This window comes from Canis lupus, chromosome 29 (assembly GCF_048164855.1).
Source record: "Canis lupus baileyi chromosome 29, mCanLup2.hap1, whole genome shotgun sequence".
NCBI classification, from domain to species: domain Eukaryota; kingdom Metazoa; phylum Chordata; class Mammalia; order Carnivora; family Canidae; genus Canis; species Canis lupus.
Genome location: NC_132866.1, coordinates 617,000 through 638,986, shown reverse-complemented (window position 1 = coordinate 638,986; position 21,987 = coordinate 617,000). Strand labels below are relative to the sequence as shown.

The window sequence follows — 21,987 nt, the reverse complement described above, 5'->3', positions numbered from 1 at the left end:
GCCGGGTCCGGGGCCCACCCGCGACGCAGCACACCCGGGCCGGCGGGCTCTGCGCGCGGGGCTGTGCGCTCCCGGGGGCGCCTCGCGAAGGCCTCGGCTGGGCCTCGGGGGCCGCTCCCCGCCGGCGGGGCCACACCCTCGCGCCCACGCGGCCTCCCCCGGCCCGGTGCGGGGCGCCCGCGACGACTGCCCGGCCTCGCTCCGCGCGGGGACCCGGGGCGCGCTCGCCGGGGCGCTTCGCGGCGCCGCTTTCGTTGTGCGGCGTTGACGGCGAGGTCCCCGCGGCAGATCGGAGCCCCGGGCCGGCGGCCGCACGGTCACTCCCGCCCGGACGAGGCCTCGCGACGCGGGGGCGGTCGGGCTCCCCGCTCCCCTCCGGGTGCGCAGCTTCCCCCGCGCCCACGCCCCCGCGCCCTCGGGGCTCCCGCTTCACCTGCCCCGCTTCCCTGCACCGCGCGCCCGTGCGCCCCGGGACCGGGCGGGGGACGCTCTCCCGCAGGACCCCGGGCCCGGGCGGAGCGGAGCGGGCGGGGCGCGTCCCTGGGGCCCCCCTTTCCCCGGGCGGGCGGGCGGGGCGCGGGGGAGGCTGCGCAGGACCTGGGGCCCCAGCCGCCCCCGCCCCCCGCCGCGCGCCCCCGGGTCTCTGACGTCGCCCGCCCCCCCCCCCCCCCCCCCGCTCCCGCCCGGACGCCCGGGGTCGCGATGGGGCCGCGCGTCTCCCGGGAGCCAGTGGGCGCGGGGAGGGGGAGGCGTGAGCGTCCGGCTTCTCCCGGGTCCCTCCCCGCTCGCTCCCCTCCCCTCCCCTCCCCGGGTCCCCCACCAGGGCTCCCCCCGCTCATCCCACCCCCCGCTCCCTCCCTCTCCCCAGGCTCCCCCCGCCCCCAGCCCCGCCCCCCGCGCCCCCTGCAGCGCCCCCAGGCGCCGCCCCCTCGGGGCAGGTCCCCAGCGGCGGATCCCGCGGGCGGAGCCGAGGTCGGAGGATGCCACCTCCTGGCCTGGAAGGAAACGTCCTGCGGAGGCGGAGGCGGAGGCGGCGGCGGCGGCTTCTGCGCGCAAACCCGCCGCCGTCGGAGACCGGGAGCGCTTGGCCCCGAGCTGCGAGCATCCGGCGCCCGGGAGCCGCGGGGGGCGCCAAGGACCGCTGGGCCGCGGAGCCGAACCCCGAGCCTCGGCAAGTGCCGCGGGGGAGGGGGCGGCGGGGGGCGGGGCACGGGGGCAGGGGCGGGGCGGGCGGGGCGGCCCGGGGGACAGGGGCGGGGCGGCGGGGGGGGGCGCGGGGCCCCGCGTGGTGCAGCCCTCGCCCCTCCCCGAGCAGGCGCCGCGGCCCATCCAGGGATCTTGCGCCCGCGGGCCCCGGAGCCACAGCAGGTCGGGGACGCGGAGGGGCCGCCCCGGGCCGACGGGCAGGGGAGCGCGGCGGGGACCGGGGCTGGGGCAAGGCCCACGCCCGCGTGGCGTCACCCCCGAGGCCACACGCAGGGGCCCCTGCGCTCCCCGCCCCTCCACGGCCCCCCTGGCCCCCGGTGGGACCTGAGCACCGCCCTCCCACCGCACCCCTGCTGCTGCGGGGGAGTGAGCAGGGCCGTCCTGGAGGCCCTCAGGTGGGCGGGGCAGGGGCGGGGACGAGGCTAGGGGCCTCCTCCCCCCACCCCTCCGCCCACCCGCCCCGCCCCTTCGCCCCCTGCCCCCTGCCCCCTGCCCTGCTGTGCAGCCCCGGGAACAGCCAAGGCCCTGCGCGCCGCACCTCGGGATGCGCGTCCTGAGCGTGTCCCCACGACCCTGCCCGGCCCGGCGGGGACGCTCGGTGCCCAGGTGCTCCGGGGGCTGGCGAGAGCCGCGGGTGGGAGCCCCGTGTCCGGGCGGGGGAGGGGCTCTGTGCTCCCCCAGGTAGGCACCACCCAGGGCCCCAGGCGCCTGAGCCAAGGGCATCTTGCGGGGCGGCAGGAAGAGGCCGGCCAGGCCCTGGGAGGCGGGAGCCCCGTTGGAGGAGCCCGGAGGTGTGCTCAGGAAGGGGGGGCTGGGCGCAGGCAGGGGTGCTGGGAAGCCCGGCCCGCTCCTCCCTGGCCAGCGGGGAAGGGGTGGCGCTCCCGTCGGGGCAGAGCCTGAAGCTCCCCCGAAGCCCAGGGTCCACGGCCTCCCGCTGCGCCCCTGCCGGCGCCCCAGCTCCCCCCTCTCTGTACTGGGCTGACCCGCGGGCTCCCGCCCTGCCCCGTCTTCACCTCCCTCCTCCGCAGGTGCAGCCCCCCGTTGGAGTCAGGGCCTGCTGCGGGGTCCACACGCTCCCGGGCTCCCGGGCTGTGACGTTTGAGCTGGCCGCACGTTCTCCGCCCTGGGGACACAGGTCCACAGCCCGCGGGTGCTTGTGGGGTGCCCACGTCCCCCCTGCTGACACACGGCCACTCACACTCCCTCCCTCCGCCTCATGAAAGCCTCTCCGGAGGGCGGCACCCCCTCGGCCAGCTGCCCCTGCCCACACTCGGCTTCCTGATCTCTGCCGCTCGGGTGGCTGCAGGGGTGGCTGCTGCAGGTGCCTGTCTTCCTTCTCTGCTTCCCGGGACCCACGCTCTCTGCAAGACACCCCATGGGCACCAACCCGCCAGGCATGCGGCCATAAGCACTTGAGCCACAGACAGACCCCAAAGAGGTAGCTCGGAGCCCAGGGCCCCGGGGGCAGGGGGACCCCGTGGGAACCTGAGCCCTGGCACCGCCTTGCTGTCCCTCCCACTTCTGAGAGGCTCCGCGGAGACCTGTGGCTACCCGTCCCCTGCAGCCACATCCAAGGCGGCGGCCCCAGCCCAGCCCGGCAGGCGGACCCGAGCCCCCAGGGATGGTCTGTGCTGGGAGTCACCCCCCAGGGCCCCGTGGACCATCCCTGGGGGATGACCATCCCTGGAGGGGAGCCCTGCAGGGCCGCCTGGCTCAGAGTCGCAGGAGGGCCCCCAGGAGGGCGGCCGCACAACGGGACAGCAGAGGCCAGTCCTCGGGGATCGTCACACAGGACGGCTCGGAAGCCATCCTCTGGGGTCCCGAGAACCGTGTCTCCTTCAGGAAAGGACAAAGGGAAGTGGCCGTAAATCACGGCTCAGACTCATTCCCCCGGGGCTGCGCGGGCCCCAGATGTGCAATCGCGGGTAATGAGCTCTCTCCCGGGGGCTGCTGGGGGGTCCTGACTGCGTGCCAAACGCGCTAATTGAGCACCGAGTAAAAGATTTGTGTTAGGGCCTCGCTCCACGGCCGCCGTCGCCGTGCTCCCAGGATGGGACGGGACTGGCCTGGCCTGGCGGAGGCTTCCGGAAGGGCTCTTGGCCGCACTCCAGGCTGGGTCCCAGCCCCCCTCTGCGCGGGCATCGTGGCGGGCGAGGGTCTGGCTGTGCCAGGACAGGGGCCGGGCACCTTCCACGGGCCGCTCGGGGCCAGCAGGCCTCAGCCGCGGGGAGGGGCTGCCCCTGCCCCCCTGGGCTCTGGCCTGGGCTGCCTTGTCCACCCCATCCTGGGCTCTTACGAGGTGCCTGTCGCCCGTCATGGGAGGCGGATCGTCCCCTCGTGGGTTACAGGGTGGCCGGGGCCCTCTTGCTAAGGGCTGGCCTGCCGACGCGCCTGGGGGGCTGGGGGGCTGCTTCCCGGAACCCGGCCTGGAGACAGCTGGAGGCCCGGGGCCGGGGAGGGGGGCAGGAGCTCAGGGTCCAGCCCAGGGAGTTGGAAGGAAGGTCTGTGACGTGTCCTAAGGTCTGGGGGTGGCCTCAGGCCAGAGTGCTGGGCCCCGTCGCGCTCTCCCAGCGAGGGGCACGTGGGCCTGGGTCTGAGAATGGCCTGGTGTTGGGGGCCCCTCCCGGGCCCTCGGGGTCTCTGGGGCCCACTCTGCAGCCCGTGCCGGGCACCCTGGTACACCCATTGCTGCGGGAGACTCCGGGACATCCCGGGGGGAGCAGGCAGGGGTCTGGGGACTCTCAGCTGCCAGACCCGGGCAGGGAGCACGACATGAAGACGTCACCAGAGGAGGCTTGGCCTCCTCGCCCCACGGAGAGCGCGGTGCCCCTGGGTGGCAGGTCCCTGCCAGGCTCTGTGTGTGACACACCTGCCCTCCACGGCGGGCCTGGCGGGCCCTGGGGCAGGTGCTGCCCACGGCGGTCCTTGGGAACAGGTGAGGCCAGCAGAACCCAGACGGGAGGGCCGCGCGCAGGGCAGGGAAGGGTGGGCGGGTCCCGCTGTGCAGGGCGGACGGTGCCGTCAGGGGACACAGGCGCCCGTGCCAGGAGGCCACATGGGGAGGAGGTGCTGGGGTGGGGCCTCCCCGAGGGGCGGGACGGGAGCGCCAGCCTCCTGGGCTGGACGGGGACGCGGCCAGGGACACAGCTGCCCGTCCGGGGCTCCACGCAGCATCCCTGACCTCCCGTGAAATGACAGTGGGCCGAGCCCGCCCGCCAGGGAGACCGCCCGGGGCGTCGCCAGGGTGAGCAGCTGGGGCCGCGGGCCCAGCGGAGGGGCCTTGGTGGTGGTGTCACCTGCCATCGCAGCAGCCACCCCCGTGGCCCCACGTCCTCTCTGCCCGCAGCCCCCGAGGTTCTTTCTGCTTGTCATCCCTGCGCCGCCTCCTCCTCCCCTGGGTGCGTGAAGGACGGGCCGGACCGTCTCCCCGAAAGACCCGGAGGTGCGGGTGCAGGGCCGGCGTGTCCCTGCCCGCCGTGTGGTTTGCACAGGACACACGGACACGGGAGTCAGACCTGTGGGGTTTGCGGTCTGGGCGCTGCAGCAAAGCGAATCCCGGGTGGCCGTGAACTCCCGGTCACTCTCCTGCGTGGGGTGCGAGGAATGGGAGCGGGATAAACGGGGACTTCCGGGGAACAGAGACGGGCTCGCGGCAGGTGATGCGCCCGCTCAGGAGGGAGGACGCCCGTGGGGCCGGGCCGGGGGCCCCCACGTGGCGCCACCTGGGAAACTGCGCGCCTCATTTCATGAAACAAATTGTTTCATCTTTAAGCCCATGAACGAGGAGCAGAGAAGGGGCCCCGGTCCCATCTGCCCCCGGGGACCGAGCGGAGGATCAGGTCCTTCACGATCCTGGAGAGTAACACGACCCACAGAGCAGCAACGGGCTCCTCGGGCGGCGCGTTGCCCGGGGTCGCGTCTCCTGCCTCAGTCTGCGCCTCGGGGATCCGCCCCGAGGTTTGGGGCAGTGGGTGCTCGAGGACAGAAGGCGCAGCCGCCTTCCTGACGTGGGTGCGCTCGCGGGGAGTGTCCTGGCCGCGTCCTGACAAGCCCCCACGCGCTGGCATCGCCCCCCCGCACCCGGAGCGTCCCCCCCACGAGGCTCGGCCGCCCCCAGCGTCCTTCACTCCCTAGCGGCCTCCTCGTGCGGTGCCCTCTACACCCTCCGAGTCCGACCGAGGCCGGGGGGCCGTGCTCCTGGGGACACGGGGGGTGGGGGGCACCCTCTGCGAGGGCCGCCGTTATTCTCGCGATTCCAGGGGGGACGCCCCAAGGGGGACGAGGCCTGTGAGTGGGGCCGGGGGTCAGCGTGGGGCGGCGCCCGTGGTCGGCCGGCGCGGAGGGTGCTCGGCAGGTCAGCCCGTGGGTGAGAAGGGCCGGGGCAGGGCCCCTGGAGCCAGCCCGGGGGGGGCCTCTGGGGGGAGGCGGGCAGGCCGGGCGCTGTGCTCCCCTCGGAGGCCGAGGCCGGTGGGTCACGGTCAGCGCACCGGACGGGGCAGCCGCGTGTGGTCAGCGAGCCGCGGACGGGGGTCACTGCCACGAGCTGGAGCCAGGAGACCCTCGGGTCACGCCTTCGCCTGGATCCACTGTCCCCGGCCCGAGGGCAGCGTGGGGCGCGTCCCGGCACCAGCCCAGGGAGCGGCCCCACCGCCTGGACACGCGCCCCTGCCTGGCACACCCAGGGCCCCCAGCTGGGCCACGTCCCTGTCGCCTGGCGACGTTGAGAGCCGCCCTCACTGCCCCACAGACTGCGCCAAGGTGTGGGGATCACAGCCCCGTCCCCGGAGACGGGAGCTCCCCTCCGCCCACGTTCCCAGGGCGCCCACACGGCACGTCGGGGTCAGCGAGGGACCCGGGCTCTCCAGCGGGAACAGGGCCCCCCGGCCCCTGAGCCTGTGGTTTGGCAGCGGAGCCCCAGGCCCCTGCCCCAGGCTCGGGGAGGAGGGCAGGTGGGGGTGCCCGGAGCCCCTGCTGGTCCCCTGCTGCCCGGGAGGCCGGGCCGGGGAAGGAGCCGGTGGCGCCTGGTCCTGCAGCCCGGAGCGAGCAGGGCCAGGTCGGGGATCCGCGGCCCCTCCTGCCCCCCCGCACCCCTGGACGGGACCTGGCCTGGGGGGCCCCACGTGGGCTTGCGGGACCCTCAGGGCCAGTCGCCCAGCGTCCCGGGCACACGTGGCTGCGTGGGCCGCGCCGGGGCTGGGGGGCCGGTGAACGCTGTGCCGCCGTGCGAGCGTCCCCAGCCACCCGCCGTGTCCCCAGCCCGGAGAACGGGGCCAGCGCGGGGGGCGCCCCACCCCGGGCCCCAGCCAGGGCAGCCGCTCGGCCTGATTAGCCGACACCATCTCCTGCCTCTTGTCACAAAGAATTAAAATCTATAATAAGAAAAGCTCGCAGCGCCCCTGTCATTTGGCCCATCAGCGCCTTCCCGGCCCTCAGCCAAGCGCCGGGGCATCCGTCTCGTCATCTCCCTCCGGCCTCAATGAATTGTGATAAAAATGTCAAACAATTAGATTACGCGGCCAGGAGCGCGGCGTGATTGAGTGGCGAGGCAGGGCGCGTCCCCTGAATCACCCTGACGCCGCCGGTAAATCCCCCGCCCCCACCTGTGCGTGGGCAGCAGGTCTCGGCAGCACCGGGCGGGAAACTGAGGCCCGGCCTGCGGGTCCGTGGCGGCGGGAGGGACGAGGGAGGGAGGCGGAGCCCGCAGTCCCCGGGGCCCGGACGCCAGGAGGCAGGTCAGAGGTGCTCCCAGGGCCTGCTGGTCCCCACAGGCTGCTTCACCTGGGAGGCCACCCCGGGGAGCGGGGGGCGGGGGTGGGGCTGGGGGCGGGGTGCAGGGTGCCAGGGGCGGGGTGCAGGTGTGGGTGGCTGGCTGTGGGGGGGGTGGGGTGCGGGCCCTGTGCACCCCGCTCTGGCCGCGAGCGGGTGGGCCTGCCCGGCCCCCGAGCCGCGTCGCTGGCTTCCTCCCGCTTAAGGGCGAGGACGTGTTGAAATTGATTTCTGTTGGAAATGGGATAATTAAACTGGTTGTTTCTGTCTCCATCATCGTCATAATAAAATGAGAGGACAGCGGGGGTGCGCGGCGCGGAGTAATACTGTCCGCCCTAACGCGAGGGAGCGTTAATTGAATACGAATGGCCTTCCCTGAAGTCGCTCGGTTATATTTCAGAGATATGGGATAATGATGCCACTTCATCATCTTTACAAGATATAAAATTACTGGCTCCTCTGGGAAGATCATTAAGGAAAACAATTGTTCACAGCAATTGAAAATAGAGTTTTAATTATTTAATATAGAAATTAAACTATTGGAGACCGGGGCTGGATGGAGGGGCTGAATAGAAATCTACACACAAGCACCTGTGAACGCTTTAGCTGTATGAAGGCGCCTGGTTTCTTCATCCGGATCCACCGGGGAGGCCGACTGCAGCCGACGCCGAACTCCCTGGAGGAGGGCCCGGCGCCCGCCCGACCCGCACTCGCTCCCCGGGCGCACCTGCGGCGGCGATGCGGGCACGGACCCCGGGGTGGTGGGCGACGCTCTTCCACGGGGATCGACTGAGGCCCCACCGTGACGTACTGAGCTGGGGAAACCGCCCGCAGGTCCCACGGGGGGCGACCCCGCTGGCCTGCTCGAGCCCGCAGGCCCCGGCCCCGCTGATCCGCCCGCCCGGAGGCCCCTCGGCCAGCGTCCGCCGCGCGCCCGAGATGCTGCCCACGAGAATTGTGATTCAGGTGTGGCAGCGGGAGCGCGGGGGGCGCTGGGTGGCCCCACGGGAGAGGCCGCCGCGCAGGGAGGGCCGCAGGCACGGGGCCACCCAAACGCTGACCCAGGGCGTGGCTTTTGAGTACATTTTTCTCCTTTTTTAATTCTCCAACTTTCCTACAATAAAATATATTGTCTAAAAAACAGTCCTTGTTGTAAAAATGCGGAAGTCTCGGGGCGCCTGGGTGGCTCGGTGGGTTGAGCGTGGGACTCGGTTTCGGCTCAGGTCGTTATCTTGGGGTTGTGAGATCGAGCCCCGCAGTGGCCCCAGGCTCGGTGGGGACTTCTGCGGGGGACTCTCTCTCCCTCTGCACCCACCCCCGCCTCTGTAAAATACATAAATACGTCTTTTTAAAAAAATGGAAATCACAATTTTCAAGATATGAATTAAAACAGATGAAGGACGCCTGGGGGGCTCAGCGGTTGAGCACCTGCCTCCGGCGTAGGGCGTGACCCCAGGGTCCCGAGATCGAGTCCCAGGTCGGGCTCCCTGCATGGAGCCTGCTTCTCCCTCTGCCTGTGTCTCTGCCTCTCTCTGTGTCTCTCATGAAATAAAATCTTTAAAAAAAATTAAAACAGATGTGACTTTTAAAATGGTGACTGCCAAGCAAGCCGGAGCACGTTGGTGCTTCCAGTCGTTGCAAGGGAGGGGCCCCGCCGGCCTGGGCCTGGACACGCGGCCTGGGAGCGGGGTGAGGTCAGGCCCTTCCGGGCCCCGAGGCCAGGGCTGCCCTTCCCCTAGGACAGGACGGGCTCCCGAGTGACGGGCTCAGGGCCGCCTGGCCCCCTGCAGCCCCAGGGCCCCGGGCACGGGCATCGCGGGGATCCCGCCACCTCCCTCCGAGGCCGGCCCGCCATTCCAATTACCTTCCGTCTATGATCACCAATAAATTCCAAGTGATCCTTTCTCTCCTTACAGTTTTTAGGGTTACATAAATTCCACCCATGCAATTTTTTCATGCGTGAATATATTACGGGATGCCACTTCTGTTACAGGAGCTAATTGATAATGTGATTTGTCATGTTGCTGGGGCATAACTCAGAAAGTTATTTCAAAGCCTCCGATACGCGGACGAGCACTCACGTTTCATATTTCTCACACGCGTAGACACAGCATAAGGTAAAAAATGTGAGGCTGCACAGATGAAATATCTCCAGAGGCTTTTATTCTTGTTGTTTGGGTGGGTGCCAACATCTTTCTAGAAGGAAGCTCATATATCCACGGCTGCTCTGATTTGAATTTATTCCTTGATCATTAGTTAGCTCTTTTATTTTTTTTTTTTTAACTGGAAGAAGTATGTGTATGTTTGACAAAAGGGAAAAAATTAAACAAAAAGAAGGGAATCACCACCTTTTCGATGTTGTCAGACATGAGCTGTTTTGAAAGTTCTTACGTTGAACTGACCGTAGATTTGCAAGGAGTCGCGGAGACAGTCGGGGCGGCGCGGCCCTCGCGCAGCTTCCCAGCGGGGCGCCTGGACCTGGAGCCCGACCGCCGCCGAGCTCCGTTCCGCCCGGTGCCCAGAGCACGTGCACCTGCGCACGGACCCCTGCCCGCCCGGGCCCCATGCCCCCCGCGCCACCACCGTGTTCTCCCCTCCCTGTGCTCTCGTCATCCTGAGAATGCGTCGGTCCCGACCCATGACGCGACCCATGCGGTGTGTGACCCGGCCGGTAGCGCCCCGGAGGCCGTCAGGGGTCGGCGGCTCGCTGCCTGTCCTTGAGGACCCCGCGGGCACACACGCCAGGCCCCGCTCGGCCACTCCCGGGGAAGGACACTGGCCTGTGTCTAGGGCTCACGCTGGTGGGACGGACCGCGCGCCAACGGAGCCCGGAGCCCCGCTTCTCTGGGTGCGGCCTGGGGCGCGGGGCCGGGCGCGAGCTGGGCACACGCCGAGGTCAGAGGACGCAGCCCAACGGCCGCCCAGAGGCTGCCTCGTCTCCGCCCCGTGGGTGACGTCAGGGCCCGGGCCGCCTCTTCCCCGCAGCAGGGTCAGCAGGTCCATGGGATGCTCCCGCCGTCCAGTGTCACACTCTCTGCCTCACTATGGGGCCGGGCCTCCGCGCCACCCAGGAGGCCCCCGTGCGGCCTGTCTGGCCCCGGGCAGGGGCTGAGTGTGGGCTTGCCACCCGCGTCCAGGACACGAGGCCAGGACACGCGCGTCCACGCTCCTCACCGCACCAGAGGGAGGAACCCGGGCGAGCAGGTCTCCCGGCTGCTTAGCTCCAGGCCTCCCAGCCCAGAGTGACCGTGGTGCCTTGGCCTAAGGGGGGCTGCCCCCGGCTCCCAGGTGTCCCCAGAGCTGGTGCTCGGAGGCCACGCGTGTCCAGGTGAGGCAGGCAGAAGGCTGCGATCTGTGCTGGGGCCTGGAAGGGGCAGTGCCAGTGGCCCCCGGGCCGGGCTCCCCGTCCTGGCTGCTGCGCCCCTGGGGACCAGGACCCCCACCGCCCGTGGACTCTGACGGGCTCAGCTCCACCCAGAGAGACCTGGAGCCGGCTCTCCTCGTCCACGGCCACCAGCCCGGGGGATTCTGGGGACACGGGGTCCTAGCCGCTCCGTCCCCAGCCTCCACATGGGCCAGGGTGGCTGGGGGCCTGCGCAGGGCACTTGCTGGGCACCGGGGCCTCTGCTCTTCCCACGGCCACCTCGGCTCTGGCGGCCTGTCCAGCCCTGGGTCGGCGGCCTCTCCCGGGGCTGCCCTGGTCCACTGTGGTGCCCACGACCGTGGGGGAGGTGTTGCTGCTGCACGTCCCCCCCGTGGGCCTGGGACACCAGGGCTGCACGTCTCAGCCACCTCTGCCTCCAGCAGACGCCCGTGACTCCCGGGGAGCTCTGGCTGCCTCTGGGGACCTGGCCTCACGGGCACATCCGAGGCCCCGGGGCTGGACTCCCTTCGCTCACGCGCTCATCCGGCGACGTCGGCTGAGCCCCACGCAGGACGGTGCTGCACCCGGGGCCCCAGGCCACACCGCACACGGGGATGCAGACACTTGTCGTTTACTAAGAGGCTCACGCCAAATCCATGGTGTTCCTTGTCCGGGACCCGGGGGACCCCCAGGGAGAGCCGCAGCCCAGGACCAGCCCTACCCCAAATACAGCCGCCCCCCACCACTGGGGCCCGAGGGAAGGCACAGTGCCGGGGAGGGTTCTGGGGTCCTGGCAGCCATGGGGTCAGCGATGCACCCCTCCGACTCTCCTCCTCCACCAGGGTCCCCAGACAAGCCTGGGGGAGGGGGTCCCGAGGAGGAAGCCCCTGAGCCGGCCAGACTCGGAGGGCCCTGGCCTGACCCTGAGCAGAACTGGGGCTCAGGGCGGGGCCACTGGAGGAGGGGAGCCGACGTCTGGGGAGGGCTGGGCGGTGGCTCCTCAGCGGCAGGGTCTGCAGGCCCTGGCCCCGGGGTCACCCGACGGCCAGGTGGGGCAGCCCATACAGGACGGAGTTGAGGGTGACAGGGAGCCAAGCGGAGTCGCCGAGCTGCGGCCAGAGGTACGGAGGCTTGTCCCTGGAGGTCCACGCAGACTCATCTGAGGGAGAGTGGGACAGCGCTCGCGGCGGCCCGGCTCACGGGGGCACCCGGAGGACGAGGGGGCCCGACTGCCTGCGGACGCAGCCCTGAACGTGGACACTGCCGCCATCGGCTCCCGGGGACGCTGAGGGACACTGAGCCGAGGGGCCCACTCGCAGCACGGAGGGCCGGGCAGCCGGGCCCCCGCCAGCTCCGACCTCCTGCTGCCACCGCTGACTGTGGGGAGGCCTGCGCGACAATCACGGTTTTGTCCCTGCTTCCAGGGCACATCAGCACGGGACGGCAGCGAGCACGGGGGCGGGGGGGGGCGCCGCGGCTTCCCCTTCCTCCGTCCACAGAGCAACTTGTCAGCAGCGGCTGCACGGCCGGCTCTCCCGGGGCCTCCGCCCTCATGCACCTGTGGCAGGTTCCACCCCCAACGCATTCACAGCCGTATGCGGGCCCCTGGACCCTGTCGCTCCTAAACCCTAAGCTCCTTCTGCGCTGCGCACCTAGAAGGCTCGTGCGCCCGCCCCAAGGGCTCCTGGGCTCCAGGCCTCCGGCGCCCGCGCACTCCTAACGCCCACGTTTTGCCCCAAGGGTCTGCGGTGCCAGCTCCCACGGGGGGCTGTGCTGTCCGTCGGCGCTGCTGGCCCGGGGAGGGGCGCAGACGCAGTGGGCACCCCGCCCTGCAGGCCGCGGGGACGCCGGCGGGGCTGAGGGACAGCCGCGTACCGTGGCTACTCACGTCACCAGCTCCCATCTTCTGAAGGACGCGCGCTGCTCTCCCGATCGGCTTGCCAAGCGCCAACAGATCTAGGAAGGCGACACCTCTCAGACTGGCCAGGGGCGCGGCCTGCGGGCTTCTGGGGGGCCCGCAGGCTGGGGCCGCGCCCGGGATGCCCGCCACTCACTTTCCCACAGGACGCTGGCCCGCAGCGCGTTGTCCCGCAGGAGCGTCGGCCACTGGTTTGCCAGGATGCTCCTGACCCCCGCCAGACTCAGGAGCACGGCGGTCTCGATGGGGTCCTCCAAGCACAGCTGGGCCACGCTGCGGGGGATGGAGCTCCAGTGGGACGGCCCGAGCCGCCCAGCCCTCAGACCAGATAGCACCGGGTAGTGGACGGAAGCTCTTGGGGTTCGCGAAGGAATCAGAACACCCTCCCGCCCCCCGCCCCCCCCCATGTCGTCCAATAAGAGGGCGACCCGGGGCGCCGCCCAATCCCTCGGGGCCACTCCCAGCCTTTCGGGGGAGCCGGGACGCAAAGCATCCGTCATGAGACAGGCCCCTGCTCTGCCACCTTGGGAGCCCACACAGGCCTGGGGTGCACGAGACGTGGGGCGCTCTGAAGCCAGGGCACCCCCCCGGCGGCCGGCCCTCTGTCCCCTGGCCCAGTCCCAGCGGGCCTCGGGAGGACAGGCCGGCCTGTGCTCTGCTGCTGGAGCTGCCCTCCCCTCCCACTGCACCCCCGCCCCCGGCTCTTCCAGGGAAGGGGTCGGGGGCGGATTCCAGGGCTCTGCCCGGGGGTGCAGGGACACTCTGGCCCCCACAGCCCCTGGAGCACACCCATCAGTCCTGGCCCCCCGGCACCGGGAGTGGAGGCAGGCGGCCGGCCCAGGCCGGTGCAGGGGCCCAGGCACCTCTTGTTCTCCGAGCGCTCCGCCTGCCGCCGCATGCTCTTGTAGGACCGCGTCAGGTCCAGCAGGACCATCATCTGGCACTCTGCGGGGCACGGAGGGGCCTGAGCAGCTGCACGCCCAGGACGGGCAGGCCAGTGCAGGCTGGGGGTGGCACCAGGGGTGCGAGGATCGGGGAAACGCAGCCCCATACTCGGACCTGACGTCCACAGACCCTTTCCCAAGACCCACTGGCTGCACGAGCTCTCGGGGACGTAATCTGCTTCAGGAACTCCCCGCCCTTTGCCGTCTCCTCGTGCAGGCGGCTCTGCTCCCAGCATGCCATGCACAAGCACCCCAGCCTGCGGGGGGTGGTCTCAGGCACGGGGTGAAGGCTGGTCACCCTGGCTCGTGTGCCCCGAGATGGGTGCCAGGATCCGAGTGCGACCCCTGGCTGTGGGCACGCCGAGAGCCCCACTTCCTGCAGTGGCCTGGCTGTGGACAGGGGCAGGCGGCACCTCCAGCGCGTGAGGACGAGCCTCGATGGGGGCAGCACGGGGCGCCAGCGGTGCCGTCACCCTCCCCCAAGCCTGGTGAGCCTGAGAACTCAGCTTCGTGCCTCCGAGACGGCCCCTGAGAGGGCCGGTTCCTACCTCCCCTTGGGGCAAGGAATCCCCAGGTGACCGGCTCTGGGGTGGGTGGGCTGTGGATGGCCCATCTCTCGGGGGCTGGAAAGGAGACAGGTACCAGGTGATGGGCCAGGGGTTCAGCTGCCCTGACCACAGGACAGACGTCCCTGTGCTGCTTGTGCTGCCAGCAGGGGCGTGCTCTTGAGGGCACCCTCTAGGGTCCCTGAAAGGCTCCCAGCGACTCTGCAGTGCGGCCAGTCAGCCACTGCCTCAGGACGAGGGCACCAAGGGCAAGTGAGGCCTCGTACTCGGGAGTCCTCAGGGGACAGCCACAGCGTGCCAGGCCGAGAGGAGCCGCGTGTACAGCAGGAGCGGTGGGGGCTGTGGCCAGTGTGCCCTGGAAGCGCCCGGCCAGCTCCCGACTCTGGCGGAGGGTCTCTGGGAGTGGAGGAGGGGCAGAGCCGGAGGGGCCCCCAAGGGCCCCCCCACAAGCCCTTTATCAGAGGGTGACCGGTGGGGACTCAGGGGCCTTGCTCTGTCCCTGCGTGGATTCATCCGGCGCACTGGGGCCCGGCAGAGCGTGGGGCTTTGGGCGGCGCTGAGGGACGGGCTCACCTTGAAGGTTCATGGCAGCCAACCTTTCCACCAGTATGTGAGACAGGAAGCTCTCCATCCCATAGAAGAAGAAGCCGCCACAGCTGCCCAGGAGCTGCTCCCACTCGGCCTGGCTGCAACGCAAAGGAGGGTGGCCCCGTGGGCGGAGCCAGAGGCAGGCAGCAGGTGTCCCGGTGTCCCCAGGTGCTGCAGCCAGGACCACCCCTGGACGGGGGCCTTCAGGGCTGCACACTCTCGGGATGGGTCTGTGCTCTTCACTCCCCGACCCCCTCGGCTGGGACAGAGCTAACGGCCACTCTCCTGGTGCCCAGGGTCAGCTCCCGCCTGGGCTCCTTCTATCCACGTGGCTCTCCTGACAATGGCCCTCGACTCCCAGGAATGAGTCCTCATCTCACTGAGCAGGGAGTCTGGAAAGTGCTAGAAGGATGCGTCCCTGACGGCCAACCGCACCCAGGTCTCAGAGAGCACCCACAGGGAAGTGTCCCTGCCCCCAGCACTCGGCCCCGCCCCCAGCAGGCCCCGCCCTGCTCCCACAGCCCCGCCCCAGCAGGCCCCGCCTCCTCCCACAGCCCCGCCCCCAGCAGGCCCCACCTCCTCTCCCGCAGCCCCGCCTCCAGCAGGCCCCACCTCCTCTCCCGCAGCCCCGCCCCCAGCAGGCCCCGCCCTCCTCTCCCGCATCCCCGCCCCCATCAGGCCCCACCTCCTCCCACAGCCCCGCCCCCAGCAGGCCCCGCCCTCCTCTCCCACAGCCCCGCCCCAGCAGGCCCCGCCCTCCTCTCCCGCAGCCCCGCCCCCAGCAGGCCCCGCCCTCCTCTCCCGCAGCCCCGCCCCAGCAGGCCCCGCCCTCCTCTCCCGCAGCCCCGCCCCCAGCAGGCCCCGCCTCCTCCCACAGCCCCGCCCCCAGCAGGCCCCGCCCTCCTCTCCCACAGCCCCGCCCCAGCAGGCCCCGCCCTCCTCTCCCGCAGCCCCGCCCCCAGCAGGCCCCACCTCCTCTCCCACAGCCCCGCCCCCAGCAGGCCCCGCCCTCCTCTCCCGCAGCCCCGCCCCCAGCAGGCCCCGCCTCCTCCCACAGCCCCACCCCCAGCAGGCCCCGCCCTCCTCTCCCACAGCCCCGCCCCAGCAGGCCCCGCCCTCCTCTCCCACAGCCCCGCCCCAGCAGGCCCCGCCCTCCTCTCCCACAGCCCCGCCCCAGCAGGCCCCACCTCCGCTCCCGCAGCCCCGCCCCCAGCAGGCCCCGCCCTCCTCTCCCGCAGCCCCGCCCCCAGCAGGCCCCGCCCTCCTCTCCCACAGCCCCGCCCCCAGCAGGCCCCGCCCTCCTCTCCCACAGCCCCGCCCCAGCAGGCCCCGCCCTCCTCTCCCGCAGCCCCGCCCCCAGCAGGCCCCGCCCTCCTCTCCCACAGCCCCGCCCCAGCAGGCCCCGCCCTCCTCTCCCACAGCCCCGCCCCCAGCAGGCCCCGCCCCTCTCCAGGTTCTCCCCAACACTCCCCCCAGCTGTCAGAGCCAGGGGCCGGCGGGCACTGGACTGCCTGGGGTTCCCGGGCAGGAGCCCACCCCTGGGTGCCAGGTCCTCACTTGTGCAGTGGGTATGAGGACAGTGACTCCCCCACACAGGCACCATGAGGACGGGGGAGCCCGCAGTGTGATGGAGAAAGGCCAGACCCCAGGAGCCCCTGGGGGGGCAGCAGAGGTGGGGGTGCACGGGGCAGAATGGGAGGTCCAGGCCGGGGGCGCCTGGGAGACAAGGGGAGACGGAGGACGGCCCCTCCCAGCACGTGCAGAGCACCCCTCCAGCTGCCCACACAGACCTGCCCCCTGCAGGACACCCCAACACCAACCTGGGCAGGTGCTTATTGCCCAGATGGCCCACCCACAGGGCGGTGAACGTGTCTCGGAATCTCTCCAGAATTTCCCGGGTGACGAAGACAGGAGTCAGCATTTCTGCGACAGGAATGGAGCGGTGAGCAAGCAGGGCGGAGCTGCGAGGCCGCGGGCGTGGGCAGCAGCAGGCCTGACCCAGGGCCCGGCCGACTCCACGTTTGCTGCTGGTGGGCACGTCAGGGCGCCTTCCCTCCTTTGTAAAGAGTCTAAAAACCAGTTTAGCCAAAGCAACCCCCAGGAGCTGACTACTCAGCGCTGCAGTGGGCAGCACCAAGTCCCGTTTCTGCACCGGACTCCGTTTAGGGGTTCATCTTTCCCACGACCACTGTCCTGACGTGGCTGTGAGGGCGAAGGGCCTACTCCCCCTGCGTGGTCGGTGTAACCGGGGCAGCTGGGGGACAGAGGCCGTGCCCAGGAGGCCGGCTCCGAGGCCACAGCACCGCGGCCACACTGCCCTGTGAGGGAGCCCAGCGTGGCCCGGGGAGGCACTCACCTGTGCCCTGGGCCTCCTCGTAGGGGTCCACCACGACTAGGTCTCGGTTAAGGAGCAACAGCGCTCGGGCTTGGGCCACCCGGGCAGCGGGGCCAGTAAAGGATACACTTGAACTTGTCGGCGTCCACGATGATGCAGTCGGGCGGGATGAGCCGGGGTGGAGTGTCCTGCGCCACGGACAAGGGTCGTTGGGGTCCTGTGTCCCGCAGCTGGGACCCCAGGCCCCCCAGGCCCACGTGCCCACCTTCCATCCCTTCTTCCCTGGACTCCTCTTCTTGCCTCTGCCTTCCTTCTTCATGGCCCCTTCGGCTGCAGACGACACGAGAAGGTGGTGTTCGGGGCTAGTAGAGTTGGTGGCACACGGCATCATGAACACACTAACTGTCCCTGAACTGTTCATACTTTAAAAAAGGGTTAAGTTTACATTCTGTGACTTTCACCTCAATTAAAAAAAAACAAAAAAACAAACCCAAAAGTAGTGAACAATTGACTTTAATTCTTTTTTTTTTTTTTTTTTTTTTTTTACTTTAATTCTTGTGAAGCCGAGAGAGCAGTCGCCTTTGAATTGTTAAGGTTGCAGGGCCGGGGAAGGCGGCGCAAGGGACCCCACCAGAGGCGAGTCCCGGAGGCCCCAGCCCACCTGGCTGACCGTTCACACAGTGGGCCCAGCACCCACTGGGCGGTTCTGCCCCCCGCACGAGGATTTACGCCGCAGCGTTCTGGTGGCTCCTGGTTCTATCAGAGGGGCCCAGAGGATGGCAGTTTACTGCCTCGCCTTCCTCCCTCTCCCTCGTGCGTCCCGTTTCTGCACCCCCCCCCCCCCCCCCCGCATCGAGGCTCCAGCAGGGCGGGGACGGCAGGCTCCCCGGGGGTGCCCTCAGGAAGGCAGCGGGCCCCAGGTCCAGGTGGCGCCTCCACCGGCGTGAGGTATTTCACTCTGTCCCCTTTGCTAAGAATTTCTACTACGAACGCAAGCATTTTATCAAATGCTGTTTTTCTGCAGCAATTGAGATGCTTGTAAGTTTGTTTTCGTTTAATCTAATCTAATGACACTTGTAAATTGTGGGTTTGGGCTGGGTGGTGAGAGTTCTATTTTTCTTTCTTGTGCTGTTCTTGGCAGTTTGGGTGCCCGGGGCGACGGAAGTCTAGGCCGGGTGGGCCCTCCGCTCTACTCTCGAGGAGACCCGTAGAGACTGGCGTGGACGGTTTCTGGAAAGTCTGGTCGATCCCAGCGGGGTAAGTCGTCCATCTCCCCTCCTTGCTGGCTCGGAGGCCCTCAGGGTTTTCCTTCGGGGTCCGGGAGCTGTGCTTCCCCAGGACGCGGTCCGCTTGGCCTAAGGGTTTGGATACGCGGTCGTCCGGTCTCTGACGATCTTCCAAATCTCTGCGGCATCTTTAGAGTTTGAGTCTCTTTTCATTCCTGACGCGTATTTGTGCACCATCCACTTCTTTCTTGATCATTCTTACCAGAATGTGTCTATTTAATGAGTTTTTTTAAAAAGATTTTGTTTTCTATTTTTGTTGATGTCTGCTCATGCGTTTATTGGACACTTCCTCTGCTTTCTTTTTTTTTTTTCTTTTTCTTTTTCTTTTTTTTTTTCCTCTGCTTTCTTAAGAGATTTTTTTTTTGCTGTTCTTGCTCTAACTTCATAAATTCGATGCTTTAAGGCTTATGAACATCCAACCTTTTCCTTTCCCAATACAAATGTTCAAGCTGTGAGGCCCTTCCAGCCCCGCTGCCCTCACTCCGCCAGGCGTGGACCGTCCCGTCCCATGAGATGTGCACAAGTGTGTTTCTAAATTTCCAAATGCAGGGGGATTTAAGAAATCCACGTCCTGGTAGCGGCTTCTGTCCCAATCACTGTGGTATCGGCCAGTGTTGCTCATCCCTCCGGGCGTCCTTGGGGCTTTGCCTCTCCTCTCCCTGGCCTGTGTGTGCTTCCCGGTCCCTGGCTCCTGGGGGCTTGGCTCACGCGTTCCGTTCGTTTGTTTTTCTTACTCGTTCTCCGACTGTTGGTCTGGGGCTCATCTGCCAATTCTCTTCTTTTGGTCGTTCTCCCTGAAGAACCCTGAGCTCTTCCCACGCACGCGGCATTCCTGCAGCCGGCGCGGCCCGCGGCCCTGAGCTCGCCCCGCTCTGGGTGTGCGGGGTCCTGGCGGTCAGCACCCACTAATGCGTTTGGAGAGCCTGAACTCACGCTTAGTCAGTATTACTGGTACTTCACGCTCAGAGCCTGTGTGCATGTCTCGTTGCTGCCCTAACAAACTGCCCCAAACGTGGGATCTTAAAATACACATTTACTGTCTCACCGTCTGGAGGTCAGAAGTCGAAAAGGGTCCCCCTGGGCTGGAATCCAGGTGTGGCCAGGCTGTTTCCTCCTGGGGGCTCTGGAGAGAATCTGTTCCCCGCCTTTTCCTTACAACCTGCCTCCTGGCGGCCTCGCTGCCTCCCCATCTTCAGAGGCCGCAGTGCGGCTCTTCCCATCCCTCTGCCACCCTCCTGCCTCCATCTTAAAAGGACCCTGGTGCTGCCATCGGGCCTCCTGGGTCATCTGGGTCACTCTGCTGTCTCAGGGCGGTCCCTGGGTCACATCTGCACAGGGGTCAGGTCACACTCAGATTCTGGGGAGTCCTCCCACCACCCCGGGGGTGCTCTACTCTCTGCTGCTGCCACAGCAACACGGGCCACCCAGAGCAGAGGAGAAACAAGGACCTTCCTGTAAACGACGCACAGACCACTGGGTGCTCATGTCGGGAAAGAAATGGAAACCGTACCTTGCGCTGTAGGTCAGGAGGGTGGATAAAATGTTAAAGGCAGAAAAGAAAACCAGATGTATTTACGAGATACCATGGGAGAAGAGCTTCATGATTGTGAGTCAACAAGTTTTTAAAAAGACCCCAGAGCGGGGATCCCTGGGTGGCTCAACAGTTTAGCGCCTGCCTTCCACCCCAGGGCGTGATCCTGGGGTCCTGGATCGAGTCCCACGTCGGGCTCCCTGCATGGAGCCTGCTCCTCCCTCTGCCTGTGTCTCTGCCTCTCTCTCTCTGTGTGTCCCTCATGCATAAATAAATAAAACCTTTTAAAATATATTTTGTTCAAAAGACACCATTTAAGAAAGTGAACAAACTACAGGGTGGGAGGCGGCATCTGTGGTCACAAAAATAAGAAAGTGCACACTCAAACCTATGGAAACCCTGCCAACCAAAAAAAAAGAATGAAAACCAGACAACCTGCCAAAACTTGGCCCTGGACGCGGACTTGCCCACAAAGAGCCCTCCCTCTTCGTCGGGGGCTGGGACCCTCCACGGAGGAGGGGGCGCCTGCTGGTTGGTGTGGACACACCTGCTGTTTGTTTCTACCGGCCCCAGCGGCTCTTTCCCTTTTCCTGCCCTTTGCGCATTCCTGGGTGCTTCTGTGTTCCACTTCGCTGTCCTCACGGCGTGTGGGCTGCGGCTCCGACCCTCGGCACTAACGTAGGGATGTCTGTCGCTCGCCGGCTGCGCTGGCTCCGTCGGGAAGTCGGGGTCACTCTTGGCCTTGCTTCTGCGAGCGCAGCGCCTGTGTTCTGTGGCTGCTCCTGAAACGCCGCCCGGGGGCCTGTCGCTCTGACCACCCCCCCTGGAGTCTCCTCTCCGCCTCCTGTGGCTGGGGCTTATGGAAACTTCTGGACCCGTTGTTTTGCATTCGATTTGGTGGGAGACACTGGCCATTATTAATTGCCGTACTCCCCTTCCGAGGGCTCTGAGCACAGGTCATCGCTCCTCTAGGCTCGGATCCGTCTTATGTGGGGTCAGCCCCACCCTCCAGAGTCCAAAACCCACCGTTGCCTCTCTTTCCAGTTTTCACCTGTTTCTGTTGGAAGGGCAAATTCGGTCCTTGTTACCTCCTCTGGGATGGAAGCCAAAGCCCAAACTATTTGTTTTTAATTTAACTTCATATTTGTTGAAGTGCGTAAAACAGCACAGAGCACAAGCTACAGCCTGGATGGTTTCAGGCGCTGGGCCCATGGTTGCCAATGGCCTGAGTCCTGTCCCTGCTCCTGGTCCCTCCCTCCTCGCCTCTGCTCACCACCCAGGAAGCAGGTGGCCATGTCGTTGGTCACCACCCACCCACACCTTTCAAACAGGCTCGTGAGGCCGAGATCAGTGTTTAACCTCTCCTCCAGGGAGCCACGGCACCTCACACGCCATTGAGGCCCCCGAAGCAGGTGGCAGCCACTGATTAGAGCATGTGGCGGGAGCGCCTGGAGGTGACCCAGGTGGGCCCGCAGTGAAGGCAGTTGGGGCGCGGCCGAGGGTGCCCCTTACCTGTCTCCTCCTTCCGGAGGCGATTGCACAGCATCTGCAGGGAGAATTCTCGGGACACGGAGGACACCATCCCTGCCTCAAACACAGAGAGGCCCTCCAGGGGCAGCTCCAGAAGATGCCTGTCCACGATGAGGACGGTGTCGTCTGCAGCCTCGAGCTGAACTGTGGGCAGGGAGGCAGCAGCTACGAAGGCGGCGGGGGATGGGCTCCCCCGGACCTACGAAGCCCAGGATGGGCTGCACTCGCTGTGCGGAGATGCAGGCCCGCAGAGCTCCCGCCAGGTTCCCCAGGCCTCCGCGGTCCAGCCTCCACGTGGCCAGCTCCGGGGCAGCTCCAGGCCAGGACCCCTCTCACCACGGAGCCCCTCTCGAAGGATGAAGGTCTGCACACTTGTCACGTGGCAGCCCGCCCGGCGGCCGTGGAGCCCTCAAGGCCGGGGGACCTGCCTGGCCTGTTGGACGACCCGCTCCTTCCGCCAGGCCCAAAGCACGCAGAGGGCAAGGCCACAAGACACTTGGATTGAACGCGCCGTATGTTCAAAGCAAAACCAAATCGCTTAAAAGTGAGCAAAGACCTTAATCTGGGGAAGTTCTAGGGCAGAGCTGACCTCAGGCGGGCAGAGGCGGCCTCCGAACCATGGGGCGGGCCTGCTTCCCTCCATGCCCACAGCCTCCGGCCCTCGCCTCATCACCCTTCCCTCTGCTCATGGATTCTGCGGGGGCCACGGAAAGCCGACCCATAAAAATGCCTTTGAAGAGCGATTTATCAACCCGCAGTGCCGGGTAAGCGGTGGAGCCCCCGGGTGCGCCACAGCACCTCCCGTCTGGGCCGTGGCAGGTGGCGCAGGCAGGTCAGTGAGGCCGGCGGGTCTGTCCTGGCAGCGCAGAGGTGCCGAGGCCGCCCAGGCCCAAGCCGGGCCCTCTCCCCGGGGCGGCTGAGCCAGGCACACTTCATCCTGCGCTCATCGGCCG

At 67.7% G+C, this 21,987-nt stretch overlaps 1 protein-coding gene across 6 annotated transcripts in view; it reads right to left on the bottom strand.

Annotated features, from left to right (window-relative positions):
* Window positions 1-10,951: 10,951 nt before the first annotated feature.
* The window catches only part of CFAP46 (cilia and flagella associated protein 46), a 94,707-nt gene continuing 83,671 nt past the window's right edge, over window positions 10,952-21,987 (bottom strand). For all 6 annotated transcript variants that reach the window (XM_072804790.1, XM_072804793.1, XM_072804792.1 and 3 more), the window contains 10 exons: window positions 21,017-21,178; window positions 16,953-17,017; window positions 16,815-16,875; window positions 16,709-16,744; window positions 16,173-16,275; window positions 14,338-14,450; window positions 13,118-13,199; window positions 12,391-12,527; window positions 12,212-12,292; window positions 10,952-11,495 (listed from right to left, as the gene is read on the bottom strand). In XM_072804790.1, the coding sequence (XP_072660891.1) occupies window positions 11,371-11,495; window positions 12,212-12,292; window positions 12,391-12,527; window positions 13,118-13,199; window positions 14,338-14,450; window positions 16,173-16,275; window positions 16,709-16,744; window positions 16,815-16,875; window positions 16,953-17,017; window positions 21,017-21,178 (965 nt within the window). In that variant the 3' untranslated portion in view covers window positions 10,952-11,370. The remainder of the gene's footprint in view (window positions 11,496-12,211; window positions 12,293-12,390; window positions 12,528-13,117; window positions 13,200-14,337; window positions 14,451-16,172; window positions 16,276-16,708; window positions 16,745-16,814; window positions 16,876-16,952; window positions 17,018-21,016; window positions 21,179-21,987) is intronic.